At 39.8% G+C, this 14,986-nt stretch overlaps 1 protein-coding gene and 1 pseudogene across 1 annotated transcript; one reads left to right on the top strand and one right to left on the bottom strand.

Moving 5' to 3' along the window:
• The first annotated feature begins 49 nt into the window (after nucleotides 1-49).
• LOC133957687 (UDP-glucuronosyltransferase 2C1-like) lies at nucleotides 50-827 on the top strand (annotated as a pseudogene).
• Nucleotides 828-7,669: 6,842 nt separating this feature from the next.
• chrna3 (cholinergic receptor, nicotinic, alpha 3) lies at nucleotides 7,670-14,392 on the bottom strand. Its single transcript, XM_062393714.1, has 5 exons — nucleotides 14,357-14,392; nucleotides 12,026-12,070; nucleotides 10,331-10,440; nucleotides 8,349-9,534; nucleotides 7,670-8,254 (listed from the first exon to the last, which is right to left on the bottom strand). The coding sequence occupies exons 1-5, from the start codon at nucleotides 14,375-14,377 to the stop codon at nucleotides 8,126-8,128; spliced, it is 1,491 nt and encodes a 496-aa protein (XP_062249698.1). The 5' UTR covers nucleotides 14,378-14,392; the 3' UTR covers nucleotides 7,670-8,125.
• Between the last annotated feature and the right edge of the window lie 594 nt (nucleotides 14,393-14,986).

Below are 14,986 nucleotides of genomic sequence, written 5' to 3'. Positions count from 1 at the left end.
TGAGCAGGATGCATATCCCTTGATAAAGCTTCTCTGTATTTTTGTAGAAATGGTAGGCAGCGACCTGGTACTCACTGACCCTGTTTGGGGAGCTGGGGTCATTTTGGCCAAATATCTGAACCTTCCACTGGTTTTTAATGTTCGCTGGCTGCTAACTCTAGAGGGTCATCTTGCTCTTGCTCCATCACCCGTATCCTATGTTCCTATTATAGGATCTGGCAATATTGATAAAATGACCTTTTTTCAGAGAGTTAAAAATATGATTTCATATCTTATCAATCAAACACAATACCACTTTTTAGTTAATGTATACCATGAGATATGCGACAAGCATCTTGGGCCTGAAAATGCTTTTATTTTTTCATGCCTAATGTTTTCTACATGGGAAGGTTTCACTGTAAACCTGCAAAATCTTTGCCTCGTCATTTTGTACAGAGCTCTGGAGAACATGGAGTCATCATCATGTCTCTGGGGACGTTTGTGAGTGAACATCCTGCTGACAAGACCTAAAAGATGTCTGCAGATTTAGCTAAATTACCTCAGAAAGTCATATGGAGGTACAAAGGGGAGAGACCGGCCACTCTGAGCAACAACACTTTACTCAGCGACTGGATGCCACAGAATGACCTCCTGGGACATCCAAAGGTTAAACTATTTGTGGCTCACGGGGGAACCAACGGAGTTCAAGAGGCTATTTATCATGGAGTCTCAATTGTGGGTCTACCTGTGTTCTTTGACCATAAAGACAACCTGCTCCGTCTGAAAGAGAGAGGAGGAGCTAAGATCATCTTATATTAGCCAAAGTGGACAAAGACACAACTTCCTAGAAGCAATACAGGAAGTCTTCCTCCAGGCTGCACAGAGATCAGCCAATGAAACCACAAACTATGTTTGTGGGAGGGCCACAAACTTTAGAGGCTGTCCTGGCTCCTAAATGGTGGAATGAGCTCCCAAATGACATCAGGACAGCATAAAGTCTATACATTTTCCCCCGCAAAATCAAAACCCACCTCTTCCGACTATACCTTGAATAAAAGTTTAACTTCTAGCACTTTGTAGTTGGGCTTCCTTGAAGAAATTGTACTTTATTGATTTTTGTTTTTCTGGGTTTGTACCCTCATGTTTCAATGTACTTATTGTAAGTTGCCTTGAATGAAAACGTCAGCTAAATGTAATGTAATGTTTTAACTTTCATTCAAATATATATCAATATTATGAAGTAGAGACATCACAAATGGTTGTAACCTTTGGCCCTTCAAGATCTAACACGGTTTGAAACACCAGGTGGCGTTATGACCCCTGTAGAACTCATTAATGTAGATTTTTTATATAAATTTTGTGATAAATGTGATTTTAAAACATTTGACGAATAGATCTCATGAAAGAGCAGCTCAAAAGGAACATTTAAGTGTGCAATACCATTTAAGGGTAAAGTTCTTGTTGAAGTGCAGCATCGATTTGATTGGGTTTCATTTCAGAGCCTTTGTCCCATAACAGATATTCCTCCTTTAACTTTATATAGAGTGGTAGTTGGCTGCATGACAAACAGATAAGATGATAGGGGCAGGGTGGAAACTTTGGGACACAATCTAGATTTTTTTTTGTTGACATTATGCAAATGGGGGATGGATTTTTAATTAACTCTCAATATCAAGCAGTTTGTGACAAGGAGTTTTGTCCAGAAGTCAGACACATTGACTTACTACAAGGAGCCGACCTTTGGCTTAAGAAACTTGACTTTGTGTTTGAGTTTCCATGGCCAACTATGCCTAATGTTGTTTATATAGGAGGGTTTCAGTGTAAACCTGCTGAACCACTTATTGAACACCTTGAAGTGTTTGTACAGAGCTCTGGAGAACATGGAGTCATCATCATGTCTCTGGGGACGTTTGTGAATGAACTTCCTGCTGACATGACCAACAAGATGGATGCAGCTTTTGCTAAATTACCTTAGAAAGTCATATGGAGGCATAAAGATGACAGACCGACCGATCTGGGCAACAACACTTTACGTAACAGATATTTCTCCTTTAACTTTATACAGAGTGATAGTTGGCTGGGTGACAAACAGATTAGGTGATAAGGGCAGAATGGAAACTGTGGGACAAACTCTATATTCAGGATGCACATAGGAATGCTGACTGAGAAACATTTGTTCTTCTGGTGAGTTTATTTTCAGCTAATTCTGCAGTCACTCACTGTAAGACCGTTTTCTATACATGCACTATAGTGTTTTTCCACAGAAATCCATTGTTAAGTTACAGAGGAAACATACAAGGCAGATATAAATACCAAGTTAACATGAGCATTAAATCTACTACGTGCTCAGGTTGAATGTTATATTTAGAACTTTGGCTCCACCTAGTGGTAGTATCAGTAAAGACAACGTAGTAGACAGCCTTGTTCATGGCTGCTTCTCGTTATTGGTGGCAGAGTAGAAGCTGGTGTTGTATTTTCCACAGGAGAGCAGCAGTAATGAGAGCGGGGAGGTAAAGAAGCTCTGACTTATTTGTTGGCTGCTCCTCTCGATCTGTCAGAAAGAGATCACAGTTAGAGCCGCTGACAGAGCAACTTTCCTGACCTTGAAGAAGCTCACTCAACTCTAGCGTTGAACTTTCATGAGGGAACACCAGGTTTATAATAAATGCAGGCAGGTTCCTTTGTGACTAAAATGAGGACTGATCGATTTTTCATCGTCACAAATCACATTCTAAATAAACTATATCAGATGGAAACATTCAGACAATTGATTCATATTTAATAAAATGGATTTATTATTTATAGGCGACATTCAGGTCTTTAATTTATCTAAGAAGTCTGTGCGGCATAAAAGATAAAGTATGATATAACACTAAATCTTGTTTTGCTAGCCACCCTATATTATAACTTTAACATGAAGCAACAGCTGTATCATGAATGTTGAGATAGCATTACCACCAGCTTCACCACGGCTGCTATCAGTAACATAAAAAAAAACTGCTGAAATATATGCATGTAGGCAGGTTAGGCCTCTGCTACCAACACAGGAAACATTCCGCTATAGTAACTGAATGCAGAAAAAAATCAAAAAAACTGTTTGTTTTTTTCGTGAAAATCATTAGCATTGTAATTTTGATGAGCATAATTATATGCATGCTATTCTATGCATGTTTTAGATTCAATAGAGAATATGTTCTGCAATTTTGATTAAATACATGGAGAGGAAATATTTTAACACTATTTAAGCAATTTTATTTCATGATGATACATAGATGTCATTAAACTCAATGTGCTTTACAGAAATGACAGAAGCATGAACAGTAGAGGTGAGATGCATAAAAAGTGCTAAACATTAAAAACATTTTAAAAAACCACTACAGACACAGTGGAAAAGCACAATTAAGAAAACATGTAATTTATAATTTAGGTGTGAGATTAAATGATTAAGTGAAGGTAGCTGAAAATAGAGCAGATCTAAAACATTTTTTAAAGCTGGTTAATGTTTATGGCAGATTTGATTTCATTCCAAAGGAAATTAATCAACAGTATTGTGGCATCAACACCTACATTGTTCATGGATTCAAACAAACAAATTGATAATTTATAAATTGCTAATCACACAAAAAGACTATGCACACCTACACTTTTCAATGAATTGTCTGATGAATTGAATACAGGGACAAGTACTTTTTTTACTTAAACGTATAATTGTAAAATCACCGAGATCTTTAGACGTTCACAGGCAGGTTCCAGTTGTGCCAGTAACTGACTGTAGAACCAGCAGATGATCACTTTTGTTTTCTCTCGACAACCTGATACAAAGTTGTTGGGTTGACTGGTGGTGTATCTGTGGTGGAAAGGTTCACATCTAAGCAGAGAGTTTGCAACAGTTGTACATGTTGACACGACAGAATTAGACAAAAGGCTGTAAGCACCATACGCACTGGTGCTAATAATGGAGATGTGGCTTTCCTGTGAGATGCACTGAGCTGACTAACAGATACTCAATGAGGACAACATACTGTTGTAGGGTTATTGTCCCCTGTCTGTGTCGCCCTGTCAGTGAGCAGTGCCAGTAAAGAATGAACATACAAACAGCTAACTTAACAACAAGAACAGTGACTCTACCTCTCATGTTTCCAACTCTTCAATCACACTGCTGTGTGTGATAACTGCTCACCATCTCTCTCATCTGCGTGTCTATCTGACCTTTTACCAACAAAAACTACTGTAACTGTAAAGCGTTAACACACTGACCCAGAGTATCGTACACTCTCTCTTCATCTTCCTCCCATTCGTCAGAGCAAGACATGTCGTCAGCAGCCCCACTGGCCTGATCCCTGACAAGGAAAACTTTACAAGTTTAGTAATTTCATCTCATCTTCATAACAGATGTTAACTGATAAAAAATCTGATTACTTTTTTACATTAAATAAATAGTAAGTAACATACCAGACCTGTGCATAGAAGAAACACTCAAGTATAATTTATATTTAAATCGTAATGTTCTTACCCCTCTTCCTCCTCCATGCTGAAAGCTTCTGTTAATTGAATGAAAACATTTGAATAAGTTAAATGAATATAGTTGAATGTAATTCACAATATTAATTTATAATAATCAACAACCCAGCATGTTTTCTCTTCAAGTCATTGTCGGTTATATTCAAATAAATGATTTTTAGCATAGCTACCATGTTGTACGTTCTGATATTCTCCATTTATCTGCTGCTGCTCTTCCTCCAACATGTCTGCATTGACCTGCTGACTCCCTGAGCTGTAAGACAACACCCAAAGCCCTGATATTTACTAAGTTTAAATATTTTTATCGCAAACAGGTAGGCACACCTCAGAGTCAAAATAGTCAATTTTCATTTACTTATAAAAATGTCCATAGAACACACAGACCACAGCAGTGACAACAGGTTTAGAACGAGTGTTGAATTCATCTCACAGCATTAAACATGAATTCACTCACCATGATTTGAAGAAAACTTTGAAGGCTGTTGAAAAGAAAAACTGAAAGTTAAAGTTATATAAACTACATTTATTCTGTGAATGTTCAAAGTCATATTGGTGTTAGTGAAACAAGACCGAGAAGCCATACAAAATAAAATTACATCTAAATAATAGGAACAGATGGGTTTTTTATTATTGTTTGTGATTTAATTATAGTTTTTGCCACTTGCTGAATCCCTTCTAATCCTCTGACCTTGTTTGTTAGTGATCTGCCACAGACAGAGCACCAATAACAACAACAGAGTGATCACTCCGCACTCGACCATCAATCGTAGCAAGAAGAAACTTCCTGGAAAACAATTAATCATCATGAACATTACTTTGCAACAAAATAATCAGTTGAAAAGAAAAACAAAGTCCTATCAAAAATATTATATTCATTTTGAACCCATGAGGTGTCCACACCTTCGTCCTCGACCTGGATCAACACTGCATTATTTCCATAGACGGTTTTTTCTTGCTCTTGGATGCATCGGGACGGCAGCACCACGCAGCTGTAGTGACCCGAGTCCCTTGTGACGGCGTCCTTGATGAAGAAAGTTGTCTCCCTCCTTGCAACATCAAACGCTCGCACTTGTAGGAAGCTCTCATTCTTCATCAGGTAAGACTGGATGACTTGACAGTCACCGAGGGTTTGCAAGGCGTCAGAAACAGCACATCTGAATTCTATGTCTTCTCCCTCGCTGACTGTCCACACCCCGGCCACTGAAATGTCTGCAGGGACGAAATTGGCTGCATCGCAGAGGGAGAAAATGAGTGGAGTTCGACATGTTTCCTTAATAATAATGAAAATATTTACCTATAACCTGGATCTGGATGATGTTGTGTCCAATCATTGCTACTTTAGAGGGAGGATAATCCCTTTTGGAGTAAACACAGCTGTAATTTCCACTGTCCTTAAGGGCCACACTGTCCACGACGAAGGTGGAATCGTGTTGATCTTGCTTCTGCGTCTTTTACTGATTCCGAGGCCGTTCTTACACAAATACAAATAAACACTGGAGACTTTCTTGTTGCCAAATGTGCTGCAGGTCACATAAAGGTCACTGTTCTCGCTTATGTTTTTCTGTTGGGACAAGACCCTCGCTGGATAAATATCTGCAAAATCCATTTAATAGGACAGAGACAAACATCATTTTGATGAACAATACAATGCAAAATACTCAGAAATTCCAACTCATTAACGAAGACTCACCATTGGGCTCATCAGGGATTGGGCTTATAACCAGCTTTACAAGGGTGCCTTGAAGAAAAAAAGCAGAATCCCTCTCCTTTAAATTGTTAGCAAAATTTCACAGAATTATAAATACAAACAGCTACATAGTGAAATATGTAAAGTTGTGAATACTCACACATAAGAATGATGATTGTATTCATGACTGTAGGTGAAGTGACACCCATGGACTCTCTCCCTCTGCACGGGCTCCCATCAGGTTATTGTCTACACCTACACAAAAGCTGTGTTAGCACATGTGCAGAAACTCTGATGAACCACTTCCTGTGTTTTTTCAAAGAAACTCACCAGATACCTTTCCAAAACAGCTGTGTCTTTATTTTGAAATATTTCACACTTAACACAAGCTTCCATCTCACATATTTAACATGCTTTGTTCCCTTTCCTTTTATTTGAAGTTTTTACAGGATGTAACCAGCCGAGTTTGTTAACTGATACCTTTAGAAACTCATTTATTTTTCTAGTTTTCGAGTGAACTAAAATGTAATTCATTAGCCAGGGTCTTTCTTATCAGATGGGAGCATAGCTGTATGCTCTCTGTTGCCTCTACATTAAATACAGGCTGGGTTTCCCTGCAATCACACAGCTTGCCACCTGCTTGGATTTGTAGCTTTTTGATAAGAATCAAAAAGTGATGTACAGACAATAAGCGCCCCCTACAGGGTGCTTAGACTCTCAAATGTGAATAGATTCAATGTATCTAGCTTGTAACATGGAGGCTGTGATACCATATCTGTATGGATTCGTTAAACATTAATAATCATAAGGATAAATTAGATTTATACAGCGACTTGCAAGTCACCCAAGGCCACTTTACAGAATTTGAAATTAATATAAACCAAATGCAGAAATAAATGAATAAATAAAATATAATAGATGAAATGCTCTTATGGTATAAACTTGTGATCAAAAGACTTGTGCTAATTTATATGCACTGAGCTAATGCTATAGCGGCAGCACACACTGTTTAGTACACCAGTACACATAGAGAATTGTGTTTTGGGCAGAGAGTTTTTTTCAGATGAGGACGGGAGAGGAAGACAATAAGTTCCTTCATCACTCGCTCTCCATATTGACTGTGATCCAATAAGCTGAGTTATCTACGAGGGGTCTCAGAGTCTGTATAACACACTGATTAACAGAGCCTCATTGACCTCATTGAACGACAACTACATCCCACAGCTTTTGTCTCTGAACTATTTCAGAATCTACGATTGAATCGTCCTCTGCGAACTATGTTAACATTAACATAGTTAGCATTAATACGTTAACATTAACACATTAACATTAACAATTAACTGTGTTAATGTATTTACAGAAAAACATGGATACAGCAGGATTTAATCATGTACATTCACATAAAATGTCTCTTTAAACGTCAAATATTTTCAGCATATCTATAGTCACAATTTATACATTTCTATATCAGATCCAGAAAGTATCTGGACAAACCCAAACAGCAGCTCTCATATGCATTTCGAGCTCTTTAGGTTTCATTTGTAAACTTTCAATAAATGTTAGAACTGATATTACAGATATTAGAGTATGTTACAATACAGGTTGTGATGAAATGGGTGACATATCCCTTTAAAACAGCAAAAAAAATACTTGTAGTTTCAAAAAATGACCACATGATGTCGCCTTCTGACAAAACATCAGTCACTAATATTCATCTCCCGTCTTTCAGTGTGGCACCACGTTTCTTCAGAGTTTAGGATTGTCAGTTATCATATTTTTTTTAGACATGTCGTCAGGATTTGAGTGTCTGAGTGTTTTTCTTTATTCCACTTTTGGATCCACTCTCTTTTCCTTCTCTGAGCTGCTGGACAAGACTCGTATAAGTAACGGCTGCTGTGCAGTTCAACATTCTCAAGATGGAAGTTTTGTCAAAGTGACTCAAATGTCCTCCAGGAGTAACAGAGGCTGGAGGAAGAGTCCAGCTGTTCCCAGGATACACACGAGGACAAAAACCCACAGGAAGATCCTGTCGATCACCATAGCAACGTACTTCCAGTCATCCTGAACCTGTGAGGAAATCACAGCAGAAACATTATAGATTCTTGTTTGTAGATTTTTTGTTTTTGTTTGTTATTTCTAATAAAAGCTTGAATTTACTCACCTCCTTTGCTTCATTCTGCAGTCTCATGTTCTCTGCTATGTATTTGACACTCTCAATGGCCTCCCTGATCTCAGGAGAGAACGGCAAAAGGGACAATATCCCTACGTCCAGAGACTCGGAGCTGGAGCATTGACTCTCCTCTACCAAACCAGCATTGCCTCCTGTCAGCGCTGCCAGGCACTCCAGTCCTCCACTCCCTCCCCTAGAGTCTGTAGGCAATTTGCCGGATCTCTGGTGCAAACAGCAGTTGCAGCGACCCTCGCAGCACAATAACCCAGAGCCTGCATCTTTTCCAGGGTCTGCGTTCAGGTTATTGAGCTTGGAGAGCTCCGTGCTGTTGAAAAGCCGCTGGCGGTTGGTCAGGCTGGAGGCCAGGGCCTGAGGCCTGTACTGTTTCTGCAGAGTGCCCGACGAATGAATGGAGCAAGGTCTAGCATGCATTGTGTTGACGTTGTCGACTACTGCCACCTTCTCAGGGTCCCTCTCTGGCCTGGTCATGAACATCACCCGGGGCAGCAGTCCCAGGAACACACGGCGCACCCAGCAGGGCATGGTGTGGGTCTGTGGTGTGCGGTAGTGGACGTTCAAGACAAAAACAGTGATGACAATAGAGAGGGTGACAAAGATCATGGTGAAGAGGAGGTACTCGCCAATCAAGGGTATGACCAGTGATGTGGAAGGGATGGTCTCGGTAATAACAAGCAGGAAGACCGTTAAAGAAAGTAGAACAGAGATGCACAGGGTGATCTTCTCACCACAATCAGACGGCAGGTAGAAGACGAGCACGGTGAGGAAGGAGATGAGCAGACAGGGGATTATCATGTTGACGGTATAGAAAAGAGGCAGCCGGCGGATGTACAAAGAGTAGGTGATGTCTGTGTAGATTTCCTCGCAGCAGTTGTATTTAATGTCGTGTTTATAACCAGGGGCATCGATGATCGTCCACTCGCCGCTCTCCCAGAAGTCCTTCAGGTTGATGGTGGAGCCAATCAGCACCAGATCGATCTTGGCTTTGTCATAGGTCCAGGAGCCGAATTTCATGGTGCAGTTCTGGTAGTCGAAGGGGAAATATGTGACGTCGATCTTGCAGGAGCTCTTGAAAATAGCTGGAGGGATCCAGGTGACATCGCCATTGTAACGGAGCAGGGCCTTTGTTTTGTCGTCAACCTGGAAATCTCCAACTGCACTGCAGAACCAGAAAAAGAGAGTGAGCAGGACAAAGGGGAGGTTTAGGGAGAGGGACACACATAGTAGACACATGAGTCAGTCAATATTTAATTGAGGGATATAAACAATTATCTATGGTGTCATGGACATATGAATCAAATAAAGAAATATTGTAGTTGCCATACATTTGAATCTCTGTACTTTGACTCCAAGGTAGTATTAGGTTTTATTATGGACTATTTTGTTGATGGACCTTTCCTGTGTCTCCTTGTGTTTAGGTTTGTGTTCATTTTTTTCTTTCAGAGTTCTGTGTTTCCTGTTTTATTTTGAAGTTTCTACACACTTTGTGTGTCTCTGCCCTGACTTCCTGTCTTTGACAGTTTCCCTCCCCTGTGATTGTCTGCTCTTGTTCATCATGTGTTTCACCTGTGTTTAATCAACCCTGCCTCCCCTGTGTATGTAAGTCTCTGTGCTTCCCTTTGTCAGTCCGTCGTCTTACGTCACCACCCTGCCATCATTAATTCACTTATCCCTCAATTGTGTGGTTTTCTTCCTTCTGTTTTGTTTTTGACCTCAGTGTTTTCCGTTCATGGATTTTTAGATTTTGCCTTTTGTAAAAAATTATCTTAAAAGACACCTGTTGTGAGTTTACTTGGCTCCTACCTTGCTTCTGCTCCTTAAACCTTGACAAAATATCCTATCTGACTTCCCCTTAACAATATGCAAACCCCAAAAATACAATACAATTTGTCATGAATTTAACCAGCAATTAATACAATTGTTGATCCAGATGTTTAATGTGGTGTTAAGCTTACTTGTTGTACAGCACAATGTCTGGCTTCCATATCCTGCTGGATGGCACACGGATAAACTCCACGCCTCCGAAATCTTTTGGATTCCATCTCAGTTTGTAATCATTCCAGACCTGGAAAACACAACAGAATGATTCATCTGCAGTGAAACAAGTACATATTTCAAACAAATTCTCTGACAAAATCCTTTTCTAATCAAATGCTCTAAAATTTTTTAGGAATATCAATATTCTGTATTGGTAAAGCTGAAGATGAACATGTTCCTGTCTTTTCTGATAATTAGTGAGTCTTTTCTGCCATGTTTCTTCCGAACGAATCCAAAAACAAGAGCTGGGATCCATCTTTGTGCAAGAACAAGGTTGTTGTAAACATAAAGCTATAAAACAGTATAATTTAATTTATTAATTTAATTAAAATATCATTCAATTATTTTTAATCCATAAGATAATATGGATTAATTCTATAAAAGTAAAAAGTAGAAGTAATTTCCTCATATTATTATGTTTTGGTGTAAATGCCGGGTCTGAATTCTAAAATGTCCCTCATTAAACTAATGGGAAGTTGTAATTTTCAACTGAAGCATATTAAAAGCTTATTCAGTGTGTGTGTCAGGGGATGAGACGGACTATAGTTTACAGTGTGTTCTATGGACTTCTCGTCCACTGTTTTTGACCCTCTCTTGAGGACAGCCAGTGAGACTCATGAGACTCATAAAGTAACAATAGTAAAGTAACCTCAGAGAGTCGTAAAGATTTCACTCAACACTATCGACAGTGTGGTAAAACGAGGCAGAGTGGGAAAAAACCTTTGTACACTCCTTTCAGACACTCTAAAGAAAATATTACATTTAGACTTCATCTCTCAGCACCACAGAGCAATTGCAGCTCAACCCTTTAGCATGGAAACGGCTCCAGCAAAGATGAATGCATGCTTAGTAACTAAGTAGGAGACTTGCTGCCTCATTTTACACAAAACCAGTTCACTGCACTATGCATGTTTGAAACAGATGCACCACAAGGGACCAAATCTATGGTATAAGCATCAAGGCACAACAAATATATTTATGTAGTGGACTCGGTCTATGTGACGAACCTGTGAAGTTTAATCAGGTTTGTTGATTCGGGCTCAGTTTACCACCATTAATGGTCAGTGGATGAACATTTTAACTGTGGTAGAGAGTAGCTCACGTGTGCTTGGAAAGTTGTAAAATTTTGCTAGATACCATAATACACGATTTAGTCTCTTCATGACGGTAATAGCTTGTATTTGCACTCTACCTATGTCGGCCGGTTTCACCCCTCTATCTCTTTGCCTCTCTCCTTCTGTCTGAGCTCACATATATCGGTAGTTAGTTTGGTAAAGCCAAATTAGCAGTTGTTTCAGCTTTTTTCCTCCACCCCCAAATGAGAAGTGGAGCCAATAAAACCCTGTGTCTACTGCATAGTCATTTGAGCCGGGAGTAAATGCTGATTGTATCCATTCACAATGCAGACAAAAGCCAATGTTATTTTTGCTGCTGTGATCCCCCCCCTCCCCCCGAAAAATACCACCACATGAATCAATGTGTTTAAAAAACTTCCTCTCATGAATAATTCAAGCTGTCAGTCTATCCCAGAATAATAATGTGGGTCAGACGGCTGGATCAATACTTGATGTCCTTGCTTGCGGTCAATTTGCAGTCATGCTCCATAAACTTACATGTCTCAGCCACAGATTGGTCTCCATGATCTGATTGATTTCGTCCTGAAAACAGAGCAGAAATGATTGCGATTATATAAAAGCAAATACAAATGAATGTTGACATACCTTAAGTTAATCATGAAGTGTCACAGGCAATCATCCAGTCAAGATGCGTTCTGCAGGGTCAGACCTCAGTGTATGCCCCAGACAAGGGGACTGAGAGAGGCGCACTTGAGTCCTCTACGCCTGGAGCATGACACACACACAACAGCTGGAGGGTGGCAGCACAGCCTCAGCTTTAATCCTAACAACTGGGTGCTAAAGGTGGAACAGAGGGACTGAGGAAGGGGGAGAGAGGAGAGATATGGATGTAAGCTTTGTGTCTGACTTTGACTGGGAATGAACCCATCTCAGGACCCAGTGCGTAACATTAACCATTCATGTGACCATTTAGTGTCTGTTGAGCTTCTACTCGGCTGGAAAGCACAGGTAGATAGATGCAGGACGATCTTAATTGGATGGGGAGAATGGTGATTTTTTGTATCATCTATCACGCGCTTCACCACCAAATCAGTCGGAGAGCAGTGACTCAAAATCGTCCAAGTCAGATCCAAGGAAGATTCATTTAGAATTTAGTGGGGTTCCTTCAGTATGATGTATAATTAACTCTGGCTGCAGGATTTCTTAAAACCTAAAAATGCTGAAGTGGCACTGCTGCATTGCAAAACTCTACACATTGATTTATGTACGTAATAAACAAGAAAAGCAGTTTTCAATGGTGCTTGTGTGCAGATTTTGACAGGTAGAAACACGCTAGCTATTTCCCCCCTGTTTCCACTTCCGACTATTATCTATAATGCATAACCTTTAAAGCGTGGGTTGGTAATCCTTGAAAAGCTAGCAAGACCTGGCTACACTTTAAAAATATGCGCCCATTACCAATACATCAATGCTACGCCCCAAAACACATGAAAGTGCACTGCTTGACTTCTGCTAAACTTTTTTTGTGACTCTCTTGCAAACTTCTGGCTATCGTCTCTGCTTCAGGATTTAGAACAAAGAAGAAAAGAAGTGTTTCAGGAACAAATTATCATCTCTACCTTGAAGTGTTATCATCTCTACCTAATCTGCATGTTTGGACTGTGTGAGGAGGCCAGAGAAAACCCACACAGATACAGGGCGAAAGACTACCAGAGAGCTTAAATTACAATCCCTGATTCCGAGATGATGACTGAATCGGCCTTCCTGGCCGATGAGCTATTGAAAGTTTAAATGAGCCCATATAGCTCCACTTGAAGGATGGCCGACAACAATTGAGTCTAAGTTAGCAGCGCACCAGGTGTTCTGAGGGAATAACAGTCATCCATCAGCACCAAGATATCCACAGCCTGCCACGGACTCGACAAAAGAAAGACATGGCCATTTTCTCATTTTTGTCTCTTTTTTTGGAATAGTAGAATGTAATGATTTCTTTAAAAATCTTCCTTCTTTATAGTAGGGTGGCACAGAAGGTACATAGCAAGAAAGTTCCCAGTTCAAATCCCAGCTTGTCTGCATGGGATCTTTCCATGTGGAGTTAGTATGTTCTCACTGGGTTTTCTCCAGGGACGCCAGCATTGAATGTAGACTCTGAATCGTCAATTGAAAGTGTGAATTCAAGAATAAATGTCTGTTTGTCTCTTTTTTTAAATAACGTAACCAGATGACTTTTGATAAGATCCTTGTCCTTCAACACAGGTAGAGGGACTGATGTGTTATTGTGCCGTAAAATTCAAAGCCTTTCCTCTTTTTAACGAGTGAAGCTGTCGTCCTTTTCAGTTGCGAGCCTTTTTGCTTAATTGTCAACATCCACTCTGGACCAGTCTGATTCGAGCTGCAGAGCTGCCTGACTGGCCCCCACCGCTCTGCACTGAACCAGCTCCGGCGTACACCCATCGTTAAATGGAGAGGTGCTCATGTGAAGTGGCAGTGATTGAGTGATAGTCCTCGGCCTGCGCTGAGCAGTGCCCAGACAGCTGACATTTCCCATCTTGTCTGAGCCAGGCTGGTGCGCTCCTCAGTGTTATATAGCTCAAACACCATGGGCTAGTGGCTAGGAGTATCTCAGGTGTCTCAGATGTTGTCCCAATAGTCCCCTGGTCTAAAACTTTGTTGTCCAAAGTAAATAAATCCATGTTTCTCATGAGGCTTGACAGCAATGAATGAGTGCATTATGTTCATATCCGCCACAGTTCCTGACTCCACAATAAGCAGAATGATGCATTTGTGACTGTGATAAACTATTTGTTCAGAATTCAGAAGTGAGATAATTATAGACTTCTGTGAAATAACATTTTGTAGACCACTTACCACTTTGACCAGTTGTGACATGGACAACTCGAACTGCACAATGACTGGGTCAGACACATTTTCCACTGGGCGTATATACTGGTTGTATCTGGAGAATATCACAGAGAAGAGCCTGTGCTCGCCATCTGAACACGAGCCTCCTGAATCAGAGCAGAGGGTCAAATGTTCAGTGAGTCAAACAAAAGCTGTATTTCAATATAACTCATCAACTCACACACAACCATGTTGGTTTGTGCTACAAAATCCAATTTTACACAGATTCCCATTTCAGTGTGTAAACTGAGAAGAACTATTCTTATATATATATGTATCTTTTTATATTCTTATAATGCAGTGGTGACTAGATTCATGTTGCAGAAACATTCAAATTCAGTGAAAACAAAAATACACTCATCAATTCAAATGAACAACCTCAGCTTTCTTTTTCAGTATCAGTACCAGAATTTAAGAGATAAGTTATTTAAAATGAAGGATGTTATTGTTATGCATGAGATTTATTTAAAACAATATATATATTATAAATAATATTTATTTTTACATACTTTGATATGGCAATAAACATGTTTATGAAAAGCAACAAGTAAAGTAAGATGTGAGGCTATAACAGTAGCCGACAGGCAACTCACCTGA

The sequence above is a fragment of the Platichthys flesus genome, chromosome 1 (genome assembly GCF_949316205.1).
Source record: "Platichthys flesus chromosome 1, fPlaFle2.1, whole genome shotgun sequence".
Lineage (NCBI taxonomy): Eukaryota > Metazoa > Chordata > Actinopteri > Pleuronectiformes > Pleuronectidae > Platichthys > Platichthys flesus.
This window is presented reverse-complemented; position numbering and strand designations above follow the sequence as displayed.

What these genes read in the sequence shown, in the direction of transcription:
- chrna3 (XM_062393714.1), bottom strand. Translation starts at nt 14,377, where the DNA reads ATGTCACAACTGGTCAAAGTG. An exon ending in TGTCACAACTGGTCAAAGTG is followed by an intron (nt 12,071 to 14,356) that starts GTAAGTGGTCTA and finishes CTCTGTTTTCAG; the next exon opens with GACGAAATCAATCAGATCAT. An exon ending in CCAATCTGTGGCTGAGACAT is followed by an intron (nt 10,441 to 12,025) that starts GTAAGTTTATGG and finishes TGTGTTTTCCAG; the next exon opens with GTCTGGAATGATTACAAACT.